The sequence below is a fragment of the Nipponia nippon genome, unplaced genomic scaffold (genome assembly GCF_047370975.1).
Source record: "Nipponia nippon isolate SJK-2023a ecotype South Korea unplaced genomic scaffold, ASM4737097v1 scaffold_3, whole genome shotgun sequence".
Classification (NCBI taxonomy): domain Eukaryota; kingdom Metazoa; phylum Chordata; class Aves; order Pelecaniformes; family Threskiornithidae; genus Nipponia; species Nipponia nippon.
In genome coordinates, this window is record NW_028262347.1 from 86,027,420 (window position 1) to 86,044,126 (window position 16,707).

The following is a 16,707-nucleotide window of genomic DNA, read 5'->3' on the forward strand; positions in this document are numbered from 1 at the left end:
CAAGATAACGATGTAAAACTTAACGTACTGCAAAGTAAAATACAGACAGCTGGAGCCAGCCATCGTACAGTATCAGGTGCTGATGACAATTTCCATTAAGCAGAACTTTCTCACTGGTGTCCTCTTGTCTGGCACACTGGTTGTGTAATGCACCAGCTGCAGTAGGTCTTAGTTTGACCCAATTTAATCTCCTTGGGTACTGAATGTGTTTTGTTGTTTGGTTTGTTTTTTTTTTTTTTAATAATTTAGTAATTACTTTGCTTTCTGATATGGGGGGAGAAAGGTCTATGGTAAATGCATATTGCTCTAACCCAAGGATGTAGGAAATCAGGCACACCAGAAGATACTGGGCTATGGAAATCTAAAAGTCTGGGATATGGAATGCTAATCCCACAAGTTATCTTGGTGACAGGGCAGAAAGCAGTGATGTAAGTCTTTGGGAGAGCCCGAGTTCAAGGACTAGCCTTAAATATGCAAATAGTGGTACTTACTGGAAGCTGGTTTCTTGGGAGGTTTAAATTATGCAAGTGCCAGATGAAGTTCTCCAGCTATTCAGTTTGTTTTCAGTCCTGTTCTGACTCTGAAGTTCTTCCAGCCCCTCTCAGTAGTTATTACACTGAGAAGTGCCAGGCTGGTGCATGCAGCTCGTCCTGTGTCTCCTTCCTTTTTTCAGGGTGCTCCCTGCTTGGTGAAGATCTAGTGCAGGCAGCTGAAGAACACTGTCTTAATTGGTGTTAACAGAGTGAGTGTAAAGTGTGTCCTCAAGCGAGTTTAAATGTCAAACCGAGCGCACAGGAATAGGAACAAACCCTTGACTGTCTTCAGATGCTGGGGGCATCCTCTAGTTGCCAGCTGAGCTCTGATCTTTTTGCGTGTTTCTCCAAAAACGTGGCTGCATGCTGGCTGGAACTTGCCTTTACCTCATGCCTATAATGCATCACTGCAGGCTTAAGGGACTGACGTGAAGAGGCGCAAGGGTTCATTTTTAATTGCCCCTGAGGACAGTTCCTGCAGCTGGAGTGTAACTTCCACTTTTGCAAGGACTTTTCTATACTCACCTGCTCCTGCTGCACCTTTCGGTGTCCTTGACAAAGCACAGCCCCTCCTAGCAGCTTGCTAGGGAAGGGCACAGTTTACCATGCAGGAACGTGGCTGCTTTAATGCCACAGCTCCAGTGGTTTGGTCCAGGCTCCTCACCATTTGATCCTGCCTCTCCTTAGAGCAGGGGCAAGCCTAACCCCTCTCCTGCGGCTCTAGGGCCAGTTGCTCAAACCAAGCGTAGTTTCACAGGCATGGGCTGAGGCCAATCCAGTCTCTGTGCTGAGCTCTGAGTTGTAGCGCAGAGTTTTCTGTGAGAAATGGGTCTTTCTTGGGGTTTAAAGGTCCTGCCTCTGGCAGGAAGAGGCATAGGCATTCCCAGCAGGCAAATGATTTGCTGAGGACCTGTTCAGCCATAGCAGTCACCGGTAGACAGTGTGCACAGTACAGACCGTACCTAAATTGTCCCCGGGCTGTAAAGCAGCTAATCTTGCCAGTCCGATACTGCAGCGCAAACAGAAACCTTTGGCGTAGTCTTAAGTAAAAGGTAAATAAATGTGGTGGTTGTTTGCTCTGTGTTTTTGTTGATCTGTTTTCTGTAACCTTCACCTGTGTGCTCATGTTTGAATTCTGTACATACAGGGGGTTTTTTTGAGACTGGCTTGAGCACAGGCATCTTCTCCCTGGCTGGTGCTTTGGAACCCTGGATGAGGCAGCCAAGGGTGAAGCCCGGGGTGCTGCGGGGGACGGCTCTGGATGAGTGGGGTGCTGGGAGCCCCGGCAGGGTGAGCTGAGGGTACAGCCCGCATGCCTGCAGCCAGCGTCCCGCCCTGCACCGGGGCAGGCACAGGCCAGCAGCAAAGGGCCTCTGTCCCCATCCAACAGAAGCTGCCAGGGCTCACAAGCTCTCCCTTTGTCTCTCCCCAAGCTGGGGAGCATGGGCTGCAGCACTCTCCGAGACCCACAGCCCATTTACAGCAGGTCCATTGGGAAGAGACCAAGCGATGCAGCATCATCCCCTATTTCTGCAGGCTTTTAGCAGCTAGAAGGTGCTTAAGTGCTGGTTAAACAGCACAGAAAGGCAGGGCAGCAGAAGACAGTGCAGGTACTATGCTTGTTAAATGTGACTTGTTCAACACTACACAGCCCAGACAGCAAAAAGGTAAATTAGTTGAGGTTTCCAAAAGGAAATGAGCTCCATGGGCAGCCTTGCTGCTGCCTGGTCCAGCCATTGCCCTGTCCAAGGCACTGAGCGTGCAAGGCTGGAACAGGGGGAGCTCCTACTGCTACGGACCTGGCACAGCCCCAGAGGAACCATTGTGGTTGTAATTTTCCCCCAAAAAAATTACAAAGTGAGGGTTAGTTACACGTATAAATATTTATTTGTACTAAAAGTGAGTGCTTTGTAGCAGAGTATCAAGTTCAGAATATATTGAATCATGAGATGCATCAGTTGAGGTACAAATTCCAGTCTCATGTCTTTAATAAATACACTATAAAAAAAACTAGTCCACATACCCTATTTTAATCAGAGGTAATCAGTACACTACACTTTTAAAAAGGATAATACAACATTTGTGTTTTGCTGTAACCATTTGGATTTACTGCAGGGTTTTGTTGTTTTTGACCATTTGATTATTTTAAGATGAGCAGCAACAGCACTATTTCACTACTTTAAAATGACAAATATTGCAATCAATAATGGGAGTATTGCTTTTGTCTTCCAGGTCCCTGCCAGAGGGTCTGAGTGTAAAAGGCACTGGTGCTAGTGTGCTTTCAGTTGCTAACATGGGTGTTGCAGCATTTTTCTTGAGGTATAATACAGCTTCGGGCTTTTTGGTCAGAATACTTTAAAAAAATGACAAAAAAAACCCCAAAACAGTTGACAGATAAAAAAGCCTTTTTTGCAAAAATATTCCTAATCACATATGTAGTCTTGGACCCTGTACCATGGCCACAGCAAAACAGGTTTTAGCTTGTGATGTAGCTCACTATCCTAAGTTACAAGCGGAAGCGTCGTTGTTTTTACTGAGTGTAGATCCATTTCTAATTAAAACTGAAGTACAAGAAGGAGAGAATGCTATTTCCATTTCATTTGAAACACATTCTGACTGGTCCTGGGGCATGTACTAAAAAAGGCCAAGTACAAAAATGATCAATTCAGGTTGTTGCAATAACTAACAAGTGCATAGCTGTCATCCTCCCCTAAAAGCCTCACACCTGAGCACGGTGGCCAGGGAGGTGGCATACTCCTCACCGCCGGCACAGCAGGGCGGCAGCATCAGCCCCTTCCCTGGGAAAGCCTCCACTGACGGCGGGCAGGATGCCAAGGCACAGGCAGGGGCAAGCAGGCGGCTGAGGGGCTCCCAGCCGTGCAGGGTGTTGTGCTCAAACCTCAACCACCACTGAGAAGCAGGACGTGCTCGGTGTGAGACGCAGACAGGGCCAGGTAAAGCTTCAGTGTTGAGTCACGCTGCTCAGCCCCGTTGGAGGTCACCGCAAGAGCTGCGAGTCAGCGGAAAAGCCTCACGCACAACAGCAAAGTCCATGTCAGGGGCGGGGGAGAAGATAAGGTCTGCAGTAACTTTCCACCAGCCAGAGCTGGGAGCAGCACCAGCCACAGGCTCTCGGCTCGGCATCATCACCCCTGGCACAGCAGCACCCCACATGGCTGGGGGGACCCGAGGACTTTTCTGCCATCCTCTGGCTGTCCCCCAGCTGGAGCCAGCATCACCATCCCACAGGTACAAAGTAAAATCAGGCCACCTGTACCCACATGTGTCTACACCTATGGATGAAGGCAAGCACTTGAGCCATCTCTCGCCTGGTTTACCGGGTACAGCTGCTCGGACCCACCTTGCACTGTGATTTTGCTGTTTTGCCTTTAATTCGCCTTTCAGATGGGAGGAGCGCGGGCAGAGGAAAGGGGAATCCGATCCTGCCAGGTGGGAGGATACACATGAAAGCACATAAACAGCATCCCCAATTTTTGCTTGCTGCCCTGAGCTTTCTCAGAGATCTCCTGGGCTTTACGGTGCCTCCCAGGACAGCTTCCCCCACCCGTGGGCCCACCAGGCTGTGAGCGCAGGGATCACCACGGCAGAGTCCCCATGGAAAGCTGAACTTGGAGCACCAGTAACGCTCAGCCCAGGTCTTGTTTTGACTGGAGAGGTCAAGCAGGAAGAAGCAAGAACAGTGAGCAATCAACTCAGCCACAAGGAACTGGCGATGGTCAAAGCTGATTAAAAAAAATCCTGTTAAAACAAGGGCATTAAAAAAATCCTGCTGTTTGTTAGCGAAAATTGTCTAAGGCACAACCTGGAGGGCAGCGACTGAATCCGAGCATCGAGTGCCCGTTTTCCTCTCCCACCCTGGCAGCAGCAACCACTCCTTGCTTCAGGGGCTGCGCCTGCCTCTTCTGGCAGTGCTGGGCAATGGGTAGTGGAAAGGCACTTCTTCATTTCTGCTCCACGCAGGGGACAGACACATTTTTATCCTGGTGCTGATGTCCCAGCTCTGCACCAGGGGCCAGTGGGCAGCTCTGGCGGCACCACAACGATCCGGATGGCCCATCCAGAGGCCATGATGGGCTCCCTGCAGCCGCGCTCAGCTGGGAATGAAGGGCCTGCTGCCCTTCCCTTCCAGCTCCATGGGGACACTCCTGGCAGCTTCAAGGGGAGAAGGACCAGGCTCAAAGTATTTCAAAGTATTGCTGATTAGTAAAAAACACTCTGACCCAGGTAGGAAAATCCTACAGTCAGAGCATTGGAAATGCCAAGGAACTGATCTGTGTCATAGGGAATCAATCAATCAATCATTGCTCACTCTTAATACAAGTATTTCTAGGGAGGAGGAGTAGTGTTAATTCTTTTTTTCCAGTGACTGGTAGTACTCGGTTAGGACTTTCCAAGCTTTGGGGGCCATGAAGCCGTCTGGTGGGTTTTCACCTTCACGAGCAAGCTTCCTCATGCGTGTTCCTGAGATGAAGTCAAAATCATCATGCCTGTGGCAAAACAGAGACAGGGGTGAAATCAGCACAACCGGCCTGAGTCGTCCGCAGCTCAGCTCTTCCGCTGTGCCAAGTGCGTGGTCGGAAACCTCCCGGCACCAGCAGCACTCATCTGTGGCTTCACACCCGGCTTTACAATTGGCAGCGATGCAGTTTGTTCTTTCGAGAGGAGCTGGAGTTCTATGTAACACACTTCTCCAGCTGCAAGAGGCTGTATTTCTACTGCCACTTAGTCCCCAAACTGTGTTTCTTATCCTCCCTGGTGACTACAAAGGCACATCTTTAGTTTCATGAGACCCATCCTTGACCTTGGTGTCAGCTCTTGGAGGGGAAAGCGGGTGGCTTTCACAGGTTCTCCCCCCATTCCTCTCCTTAAGAGGAACGATGACTGCTTTTCCCTCTCCCCTGGCAAGCTGCAAGCCAGATGCAATCGCAAACTGCACATGCTGTGCAGGTTGAAGAAACAGCGATGCTGCTGCCTGTGTTACCTTTTTTGGTCATAAAAGTCCATGGCCTTTTTCAGTTTATTGTAAGCAGCCACCCGGAAGGGGATGATTTCCACCGAGGTCAGTCCTGGTGCCATGCTGAGGACCTTCCCTCCCTGCGTGGGCTCGTAGAGGTCCTTCTTGGTCTCGGGGTGAGGCATGCCTGCAGGGTCACGCCCCACAATGTAGAAATTGGCCCCGGCAATCATGCGAGCTCGGCAGTGCCACTGCACCTGCAAAGGAGAGACACTAGGAGCACTGGCTGAGGGCTGAGCAGCAACTGAGCCATCTGCCCTGGGCTGGAAAAGAGATCCTGGCTATCCACACGCAGGAAGGAAGGAAGGAAGGAGACACGTCAGCAGCCTTGCTCCAGTTTCTCATAGTGATGAGGCTGCCCAGACTCGTCTTCCACTGCTTGGACCTGATGCAACATCACAGTTCTCCTAAGGACATGTATTTCAAGGGAAACACTGGGGATGGGAACTGGTCTTGTTCCAATTTGGCAGCAAATGTAGGTAGTGGTTTGCTTTTTGAACGTGCAAACACAATGCCCGCCAGCCCTCGAGCCCCGCACAGGCAAAGGCTGCCCACACATCCCTCTCCTTCCTCCTTCAGGGGAGGTTCAGCATCTACTGCTTTCATCCCACTGATTTAGGAACAGAAGGGAAACCACTGGGAGAAAAAAAAAGAGCATCCCTGCCAAACAGAGAAAAAGGTCACAGTGGTAAAATCTGTTTCTAGCCCCCTTCTCCCCAGCTCTCCACACAGCTTGTGAAAGTGCGGGAGCCCACAGAGCTGAGCTCTGCTGGGAGATGGCTGCCGCAGCAAGCTGCAGGTAAACCATCGAGGGAGCTAACAGTGAGGCAATGGCTACCGACTCCCTGCCCTGTGGCCTTCTGGAGCTGTGCGCACAGGCCGGCAGCCGGCATCCCCACGGACAGGCTTCAAGCCTTGTCGCAGTGAGCAGCTGACAGCTACGTTACCTCTGTGGGGCCAGCATAAAGCATGGGAGAGGGGAAGATGGCAACGATGGTCGACTTGGGGTCCAGGACTTGCTCCTCCAGTACCGCTGTGTGCTGCTTCATCCGCCACTCCAGCGGGACATCGTCATCTTTGGTCCATCCTCCCAGGGGGTGCAGGAGAAGCACAGGGTTTTGGTAACCCCTCTCCAAAAGCTGGCGCCGCGTGTCCTGCATGAGCAGGGCGTGCCCGTTGTGGACAGGATTGCGTAGCTGAAACGCAAAGACAGCATCTAAAAGGAAAAGATTCAGAGGGGTCACAGGCTTGCGCTGACCATCTGACCCTGCAGCTTCATTTACACACTATACTTTTCGATAGTCCTAAGATATGCACATCGCAAGATGTGTGTCCTATCTTCACATGAGCAAGACCTTAAATACCTTAGATGAGTGTTTCATACATGTACAGTGCCTCTTCATTGCTCTGCCAAGTTTATTTTCATTGCACATCCTTCCTTTGGGGCTGATTTCAGACCTATCAATCAGCTCTCATACAATGTTTTTAGATGCACCTCCACTGAGTTCCCTGACTTTTTCAAGTGACCTGCTGCATCTCCAAGCTCAATGGCACCTTCAGGAAGGCCAACACTCTCTCCCCAAAGTGAGGGTAGGTGACTGATGCCTGCCATCCTGCTGGGATAGACACTTGGGAGAAGACACCTGAGCTGTTCCCCATGCATGAAGGTCAAGCACATCAGCACAGGCCTTTAAATGCCTGGGGTGCGGAAAGAGAGGGTCTGACCTGCCAGGGAGGACATGAGCAGGATGCTCAACACTTTCCAGTCCCATGCTCAGAGAGGCCCATTGAGGACGCAGCCCATCACAACCACCGTCCTTAACCAAGGAGACCCTGTGCCAGTCTTTGTGCTGTGCCCTGTGTCCCTCTTCCTGCTCACCCCACCCAAATAGTCCCATTTTGGGAGCATACAGAAGCAATTTGGCAGGTGCTGGGGGCTTGAGAGCAAGTAATCACAGAACTCTCCCGGTGCGAGGTAGAGCAAGAAGAGCCGTGTCACCAGCGCTAACCCAGGGCACGCACCAGCGTTCATTTCTCTGAACTTCTGCTTGAGAGCGAGCGGTGTCAGGCGGTACTGGTCCAGCCCATCATTCCATTTGATCTTCTCCAGCACGAGGAGGTCTCCACCAACCAGCCAGTCTCCACTCTCCATCACCATCTGTGAATTACGCACATGTGCATTACAGAGGGGACAGCAAAATATCTCCTTTTCCCTTTCCCAGTCTCCTTTGAAGAGTGTTAGGCTTGACTGCTTGTACGGTGATCCTCCCTTCTTGTTCAGCACATTGTAGGTGGAAAACATACTTACAGTGACCACATGAACTGAATGTCATGAGCAGCACAACCCCGTAAAGTGAGGCATCAGCCACTGACACCCTACCACTGCACCCAGCTGGGTGCTGGACTCCTCTCTGGCAGCCGGGGGTCTACAAGTAATGGCACAAGGCCTTCCGCCACCTCACTCTTTGCTCTTTCCTGCTGGGAATATGCAGGAGGAATAAGCCTGTTGCAAGGTGTCCTGGTTTCAGCTGGGATAGAGTTAATTTTCTTCCTAGTAGCTGGTATTGTGGTGCCTAGTTGCTGGCTGGGGTTAAACCATGACACAAGGTTAGCAACTGCTGCTGAATAATTAAAAGAGTTATTTTAAGGTAGGGGGGAAAGAATTAACATGGCCTTAGCCTTGTTATGCAGGCAGCTCAAGTCACTCGGCATAACCTGGAGCTCTTCCTTTCTAAGGGATGATGTTCTTTGTACTGCCAGAGAGTAAGTGGGAAGAGATAAGCTGTAAAAATATAACACCCTTGTTGGCTGCCTGTACAAAACAGTCAAATCGAGGAGTAAAACGTAGCTAAAAAGAGCACGAGTCTACAATCTGCAGCATTAATGTTTGACAGCATCACTGAGATCGTCACACCCCAAGTGCAGGAAAACTTTGGGGGCTAAAAGTTGGTGGTCGTGCTAAAAATGTTTGGATATAGGCACACCGGTGAAGATGAGTGAACGAAAGGAGCAGCTCCTCAGCAGCATGCTCATTTTCCGTTTCACCGTGCACTTGTTATCTGATGCTCTTGTAAAGCAGCAAGCGCAGCATTAACTCGTGAGCCTAAAAATTCAGTCCTGCCTGCTTAGGATGCGATGGTTCCCGGTGAGGAGTTGGACTTGGAGAGCAGACAGGACACCCATGGCCCTCGAAACCTTGGAAAGGTTCAGTTCTCTAGCCCCTGCCACCCACATTTCCCATCCTGGCCAAGTTTCCCCAAGCAGCAAGGAGACAAACCTACTTTGACGTGTGGGTGCTTTGCGCAGGTGGTGCCCCAGACGCGGGCACAGCGCTCCTCCTTCCTGTGCTCAAAGTACTCGGGGCTCTTCAGAACTGCCACCCTCCGCCCCGCATAGCTGAGCGCCAGCGCCTTGCAGCCCTCCAGCCGCTCCTTGTCCTCCGTGGAGATCGGCAACACGATGGGGATGCTCAGGTTGACAACGCCGTCTGGCAAGAGATGGGGAGGATTTTAACGTCCTCCAGCCTCAGACACTGGTCTTGGGCACCGAGTAAACAGAGGTTTTCAGAGGCACATGTTCTCCCTTTGGAGAGCCAAATTTTCCAGGGCCAGCTCGGGGATTCACCATCAGTCATGTAAATTCATTCACTGCCCCATTTTTTTCTGCACCGCTAATAAATAGTGATGTTAGTGGAATATGAAAGCTCCTTATCTTTGGGCCAGAGATGTCTCAAAGACACACAGAGCATTTCATTACTTTATGCACTCTCTATCTCCCTGGAAAGACTGGTTCTTCTCCAGTTGGCTTGTTGTAAAGTCTCTTTGAAAAATTTAAGCATACTTGGAAAATGCAACCCCGGATATAACCCCTACCTCCTCTGCCAGGAGAACAACCTCTATTAATACGGCTCTGGCTTGGTGTTCCCTGAGGCATCTCATTCCCTGCACACCTCCTGAACTGCCTCTTCCAACAGGGAAAACACTGTCACACTTTGCTTTGTTTGGTTTTCTTCTGGCTATCTCTATACTGTTACTCCTCCTCCTTTATATCTCTGCAGAGCTCATTTTTAATCTATTTTCTGTGTATATACAGTGAGTCTACATTTGCACATGTAGTTTCTAATTTCAGTGTTGTCCTAAATACCTCGAAGTCATGTTGGTTTTATCCCTACTCCCCCAATTTCCCAGTTCTCCACTAAGGTCCTCTCATTTCTCCTTGGATATCCTGGTATTAATATAGAAGATTCATTCCCTCCCATGGGTTTCCATCCACAAACAAGAACGAACAAATCACTGATTCAATTTATTCTGATCTGACTGACATAATTTTGGACCCTTGAGAGTCTTAATTTGAGGATTTTGACTATGATGTAGATTTTTAAAAAATCTTTATTAAAATGTTTGCATTTACTTTTAATTCACAACTAGGTATCATTCATCTGCCGGATAGCAATTTTCAAGCACCTTCATGAATAATCATAACTATAGTCACATGGAAGCCAATCAATATCAACTTCATACGTTTAATTTTTATTAACCAGCGATCAGTCAATAAAGTCAGCATGGAAAAAGCTGAATTATGAAACCAACAAATGATGCTGAAGCTGAGGTTCTCCATGCTCCATTTCCAAATGCAAGATGCAGAGTTAGGAAAAAAAAAAAAAAAATCACTCCAGCGAAGGTAATTACAAATTACATGACTGGGATTTTTGTGAAGACCGGTCGGTAGGACACGGGGTGTGTCACACCACTTTGTAACTGACTGAATTAGAAACAGGCCGTGGTTGTGTCCAGTCTTAATCATTTTCTTTTCTTTTGTAAATCTCAAAAAATTACTTTATAGCAAAAAAATCTAAAGTGAAGTGATTTCTGTACAACCTAAGAACAGTTATATACATACCAGCTACACAGCGATTCCTTCCTGGAGAATACAAACACAATTAAGATAATTAACACTCACAGACACCAGTTACAGTAGCCGTTCCAAGAATCAAAGACGTTCATATAAAACCTCTGGCAAGCACTGCCTAACTGCAGGCAGGGTGTCTGCTGGTGCGGCCACGGTCCTCCACGGCACTGCTCCAGCCTCTCTGGTGCTCACCCATCCAACATGGGTCACACTGGTTGGAAGCGATGTACACCACCTACACTTTTGCTGTCACCCAGTCCTGACAGAGGCACGTGTTGCCGGTGCGGAGGGCGCAGCACTGGAGACTCTGTGGAACTCCTGCTGCCCTATGACGTGCAGATCCACCTTTCTTCCTGGTGGCCACCATGCCCCTACACAAAGCACTTCATCCATCCAACTGTTGTTAGTATCAAGGTGGGATTTGCTGCTCAATGCCTGAGCGAGAGGAGCACTAACTTGCACGAGTCCACCAAAACAATCACAGCCCTTCCAGGCACAGCTAGAGCTGCCAAAAACATCACCTGCACCCCAGGGCAAAAGGGCTGGACTAATGACTCTGGAAAGACCAGCCTCAAACCTCTCTTTGGCAACACGCACTCCAGCCTTGGCACCACGAGATGGAAACCCTCCACCATGTCCTAAAGCTCATCCAAGCAAACCAGAGACATTCTCCTTCCTGCCCAGGTGTCACCCTGTGGGCCTGACCACGCAGATGTTGAGTTTGGAGACCTCTGTGGAGACAAGGTGGACCAGGGACTGCAAAGACCTTGCTCTGGAGAGTTCATCCCCCTGCTAAAAGCAGGTGTCCTAGGCTTTGTCCCTAACCCCATGGAGCTCTATAAATCCTGACCATATGCCCATGGACCCCAGAGGAGCTGTGGTCAGTGATGCCAAGAGGTTTGGGGGAGTGCCCCAAAAACAGATGCTCACTGAGACAAGCCTCTGGCACAAAGTGCAGAGCTCCAGAGCAACGTGGTCATTACGGGGCGCCTCTGCAACCTCATCAGGCACAACAGGCAGCTGAAAGACTACAGATCGGGGTCTGATAACAAGGACACGTGCTTTTGAACACTGTTTGCACACTAGGTGGGACGTAAAAGGCTATGATGTGTCTGAAAGCAGAAGCCCCACACAGACACTCCTCCGGTCCAAAGTGAGCAGTCCTGAGCTTTGCATATGTTGCATGGTGCCCAAACCCTAATAACAGCAGTAAGTCACTGCCTCACGCAACCATGGGATCTTCTAGAAGGAGGGCAAGACTCAAAGGGACTCACTCACCAAGATCCCAAATCCCTGAGGCCAGAGATCGCTACCAGGTCTACAAAACCCAAAGTGAGCACCCTGCGTGCATGTGAAGTCACAGCAACAGCATTTACAGCTGAGAAACAGGACAGAAATATCTACCACCTCCTGTCTCAGCTGTAGATGGTCACTGCCTGAATACTCTTTGCCTTTTCCAGGGATGAAGCATCTCTAACATGTTGCTAATGAATAGATAAATCTGATTTATTTCAAGTTACAGTAATGGATAAGCAGGAAAACAGGAAAAAAAAAGTTAAATCAGGCTCTGCTCCTGTTTCCAAGGAATAGCTGCCTTCTCCTCCCGCCTCAAATTCAGTCTGGCAGCCTCCCTGCTTACTTGGCTTTGGATTTGCATCTTTATTTACCCTGGTATAACTGAGCATGAAAAGAGCTACACAATGGCTGCCGAAATGTTTGATTGGCACTGTGTGAGATTTCAAAGCCGTAAGCCAGGGCCCCAGCCACAGCACGGTCAACTTTGTCACCTTTCACACCCTTTGGTGCATTTCGGAGCATAGCTTCCTGGCCCCCACGGTCCTTTACAAGCCCTCGCATTTAACACGTGAGAGGAAAGGAGGAAGAAAACACGGCTGAGCATTGAGCTATTTCGTACAGCTGCCTGCTGAGACACTGTGGGGTAAGCATCACGTCCCGCAGCCAGCCAGCGGTAACGCAAAGCGTGGGGATTCGTACCATTCAGCAGGGTGCCAAAATGGATCACTTGCAAGTACTCCGCCTCGCGCATGAAGCCGGTCAGCGGAGTGGCCCAGCCTTCGCTCAGCACCTGCACCCACTGCAGATCCAGCTGCAAAACAAACCCAAATGGCACTCCTGTCACCAGGTCATGCTCAGAAGTTGCTTTTCCTTCCCTTCTGCTGTAACAGTGCTCTCATTTGCTTTTCTTCAAATATAGGACATTCATAAAGGGGGAGAAAGCCATGCAGGGGGGTTGTTCTGTTGGTTTTTTTTTTGTAAGCCAGACTCAAGTACTTTCATAGCACAACTGCTTGCGGGGCTGTACTAACACAACAAAGGAGACTGACGGCCTTGGCTGGCTACAGCACAGAGTGGAGACATGGCAGAAAATGGCTGAGGATCAGGACCACACTTCAGCTCGCCATAAACCACAGCCACAAAAGGACACAGCCATCAGAGGAACAGAGCCCCCTCAAGCAACATCCCCATCGAAGCTTCTACTCTTCAAACAGCTAAACAGTGACTGAATCACAGCACAGCATCCGTGCATGACGATACCTTAGTGATCTCTACGGATGGCAGCATCTCTGCTTCAGCTCGGACACTACTGAGTTTATTTTCAGGTACAAACAGCTCAAGAACATCCTTAATAGAGCCATGGGGCACAATGTTCTGAAAGAGAGAGACAGACAGCAACTGTAAGTAACATGCTGTTTTTTAAATGCACACCAAAAAGTCAGTGTCCAAAAGCAAGTTTACAAGCTGCTGGCAGCGGTGGCATAAAAATGACCTACTTGTGTTTGGAGGAGCTCCACAACATGCTGAATACATTCAGACACCGACGCAACATTCGTTTTCAACACTAGTTCAGGAGATTCGGGCTTCTCATACTCTGAGTCAATCCCCGTGAATCCTATGGACAATTAAACCCAAATTAAATTCATTTAATGTAATACTCTGTGCCTTAAAGCCAACAACACTGTACAAACAACATTCAAACATAGTGGGTACTACAAGTGACGCTTGTGACAGCAAAACTAGGGAAACCGGATACTCTTGTGCGCTACAAAGAGCCTTTAGTAACCCACCTCTACGTGCAGAGCTGCAACAACACGCTATCCAATGCTTCAGAAAGCAAAAGGCAAAATAAGATCTCGCTCTTCCATACCTTTGATCTCTCCAGCTCTTGCCTTTTTGTATAGGCCCTTCACATCTCTGCTTTCACAAATATTTAGAGGAGCATCTACAAAGATTTCAAAGAAAGGAAGTCCAGCTGCCTCATGAATTTTCCGTGCATTTTGACGATCCTGTTAGAAGAAAGACGGGAAAATCATATGTGTCCAAATTGCAGCAAGCACCTTCCTACTACATGATGTGCCCTGGAATTCATAGAATCATAGAATCATTAAGGTTGGAAAAGACCCTTAAGATCATTAAGTCCAACCATTATTGGACACAGGTAAATTTGTCTCTGGTATAAATTTATTAAATTTACACTAATTCCAATAAGGGTTCTTCATCTCACTTCCCCTCTTTTCTTTAAAGATGATACTTCAAAAAAAATCTACAACTTTGATCTGTTTTCAGCTTTTTCAATCTGAAACATCAAGAAGATCTCTTCGTTAAGCAGGACAGCGTAACTTTAGAATGTGAATAATTATCTGCCCTGTGTCGAAAAAAGGAACTGCTTGCATCGGCTTGATAACAGCAGCTACTTGGTATTCTCAGGAAGCATAAAAATACAATCAATACTTCTTCAAACAGAGTGGTGATAGCACTATAACAGGCTATTGCTTCTATGCCTCTTTTCTGTCTCCTAACAAGTCAATAGTAGGAGCCTCTGTAGAGAGATTTTAAATTTCTCTTAGCTTTTTTTGCAACATTGAATATATTCAAAACATATTTTGTCACATTGAATATATTCAAAAAGGTCACATCAAACTGCCCTCCAGAAATTTGTACCGATTGCATGTAGTTCTGTCTATCAGTGGTGTTTTAGAAAAGAATAGAGAAGTTAAAAAGGAGCGTCTGATGGCATTTATAGGAAGTCCTCTATGTAAATCTCTATTCCCTAAGAACAATCACAAAATCAAGGCTGCCCAGAAAAGAGCAGAATATGATGCAGCAAATTTACCTTTGTGAAAGGAGAAATGAAACTAGTTATGCAGACAAGTCCAGCGTCAGCAAACAGCCTGGCCACCTCTGCGATGCGGCGGATGTTCTCCTCGCGGTCCTCAGCCGAGAAACCGAGGTTTCTATTCAAGCCATGGCGAACATTATCACCATCCAGGGAATAGCAAGGGATGCCATGAGAGACCAAGTACTCCTCCAGAGCAAAGCCAATGGTTGTCTTGCCAGCTCCAGAAAGGCCTGTTGGAGACAGAAAAGTGAGGTTCAGGTTTGAAGTCAAAAGAGTGAAAATTGTAGTGTAACACAATACCTCCTGGGACACTGGCAATGAAACTCCTTCTGTCTGAAGTTGCTTTAAGGAAGGAATGAGGTAGGGAAGTTGGATTCATCTTTTTAGCACGCAGTTACCACCACAGAGCCCTGGGCCAACCCTTCTTAGTGGATGGCATTAATGCCATGAGAAAAGCTGCTATATCCCAACATCTCGAGGGGTTCAACCCAGCAGCGTTGCAAAAGTACTTCTTGCTAGGTCATGGTGGGACAAATAGGTACCAGTAAGTAGGAGAAGCTTGAAAGGATGCTGTTGCCTGTGAATCTCTCAGCATCTTCCTCTTCCTCCTCCTGTTCCCCTATGAACAGCCAACTGCTCTCCCAGACTGAACCCAAGGAGAGGTTCTTGCTGCAACTGTGTGGGGTGGGATAGGCTCCAGCAGCAATTGCCCCTCTGCATCCACGGACGCCTCCTTCTACAGGAGCAGCACGCACAGATCTGTGCAAGCAGGAGCAGGATGGTTCTGTAGACAAGCATCTTCAGCTGCCTGCATCTCCTGGAGTCACCAGCCAGAAAGACAACAATCCAAAACGAGGTGGCTCCTTCCCATCCCAGATCCATCCACTTGCACAAGAAGCACTTGCTACTGGCTGTGTCAGAAAGCGACAAGTGCACCTGGAACACCAAACTCCTTTCCCTTGGGTGGGAATCCATGAGTTGAAACCTCCTTGAGATGGAAGAGGACCTTAACTTAGGATAGAAAACACCTCCAAACACCACACTTGTCTCAGGAAACACAGCCTTGGAGAATCTCCTGTGGAGATAACATCATCTGCTCACCTGTTTTTATACCCTTTGCATGACATCTACTACCGACCACTCATGGAGACAAGACCCTGGGTAAGCTGGACTTTTGGCTGATGCAGAACAGCCATGTTTGTGCTGGAGAGGAAACCTGACTGGGCAGAGATGAATGCTGCTGGCTGTGCCTTTGGTTTTCGTAGTACAACAGACTAACTGATAGCTCTCCTGAGCTGGCAATGTAGGGCATTCAAATGCCTTTCCATTTAATCCATATAGTCCATGCAATGAAATGTCCTTCCATATAGTCACCTAAAATTATACTGATAGAAAGCTAGGAAACCACTGTCTATTTCAAAGAATAATCATCAGCCAGAGACGCTCAAACCTTTCAGACACAAGATTTCTGAGTGATATTCAAAAAAGAAGGAAATTGCCTTGGACAGTTTTTTTGTCTTCAGAAATGATATTAAAGCAGATTAGGCATTGGCCTTCTTTTCGAAATTAAGGAGAACAAAACAGAAATGTGTTTTAATCCAAAATCTAGCACATAAACTGATATGAAGGCAAATCAGAATGGCTTTACAAACCCTTCCAAGTACGTCTTTCAACATCTTCCAGCAGTCAAAGAAAATATTTAACAAGCAAAGAAACAACCAGACAAGCGGCAAAAGATAGAGTTGTGCAAATATTAGCAGAGCAAAATAAATGCAATTGTCATTTCTAACAGCCCCTAATCCTCAAGCAATGAGTTTATCTGTCTTTCAAAGCAGAAGAGAAGGGCAACACATCGGAAGGCGTACAAAATGAGAAATAACGTAAGAAACTCGCCAGGGCTGTACGAGGAACGCTTCCAATGCGACTCGCTGTCTGAGAGTATTTATTCTTCAGACAAGATGACTGCCTTGTTGTGCTGCTCACAAGGTCACTTTAAACACAGTAAACTTAGGTGTCCCAATGAACTTCCCACCAACCCAGAACGAAAACATCTGCATGCTGTTTTGGACAACTCTGGGCATGTTTCAACGCCA

General features: G+C 48.1%; 1 protein-coding gene across 2 annotated transcripts in view; it reads right to left on the reverse strand.

The window, feature by feature from the left end:
• Positions 1–2,401: 2,401 nt before the first annotated feature.
• PAPSS2 (3'-phosphoadenosine 5'-phosphosulfate synthase 2) overlaps positions 2,402–16,707 on the reverse strand; it is a 50,404-nt gene continuing 36,098 nt past the window's right edge. For both annotated transcript variants that reach the window (XM_087768081.1, XM_087768082.1), the window contains 10 exons: positions 14,609–14,844; positions 13,643–13,781; positions 13,269–13,387; positions 13,033–13,146; positions 12,472–12,583; positions 8,850–9,055; positions 7,591–7,726; positions 6,516–6,784; positions 5,536–5,765; positions 2,402–5,041 (listed from right to left, as the gene is read on the reverse strand). In XM_087768081.1, the coding sequence (XP_087624207.1) occupies positions 4,900–5,041; positions 5,536–5,765; positions 6,516–6,784; positions 7,591–7,726; positions 8,850–9,055; positions 12,472–12,583; positions 13,033–13,146; positions 13,269–13,387; positions 13,643–13,781; positions 14,609–14,844 (1,703 nt within the window). In that variant the 3' untranslated portion in view covers positions 2,402–4,899. The remainder of the gene's footprint in view (positions 5,042–5,535; positions 5,766–6,515; positions 6,785–7,590; positions 7,727–8,849; positions 9,056–12,471; positions 12,584–13,032; positions 13,147–13,268; positions 13,388–13,642; positions 13,782–14,608; positions 14,845–16,707) is intronic.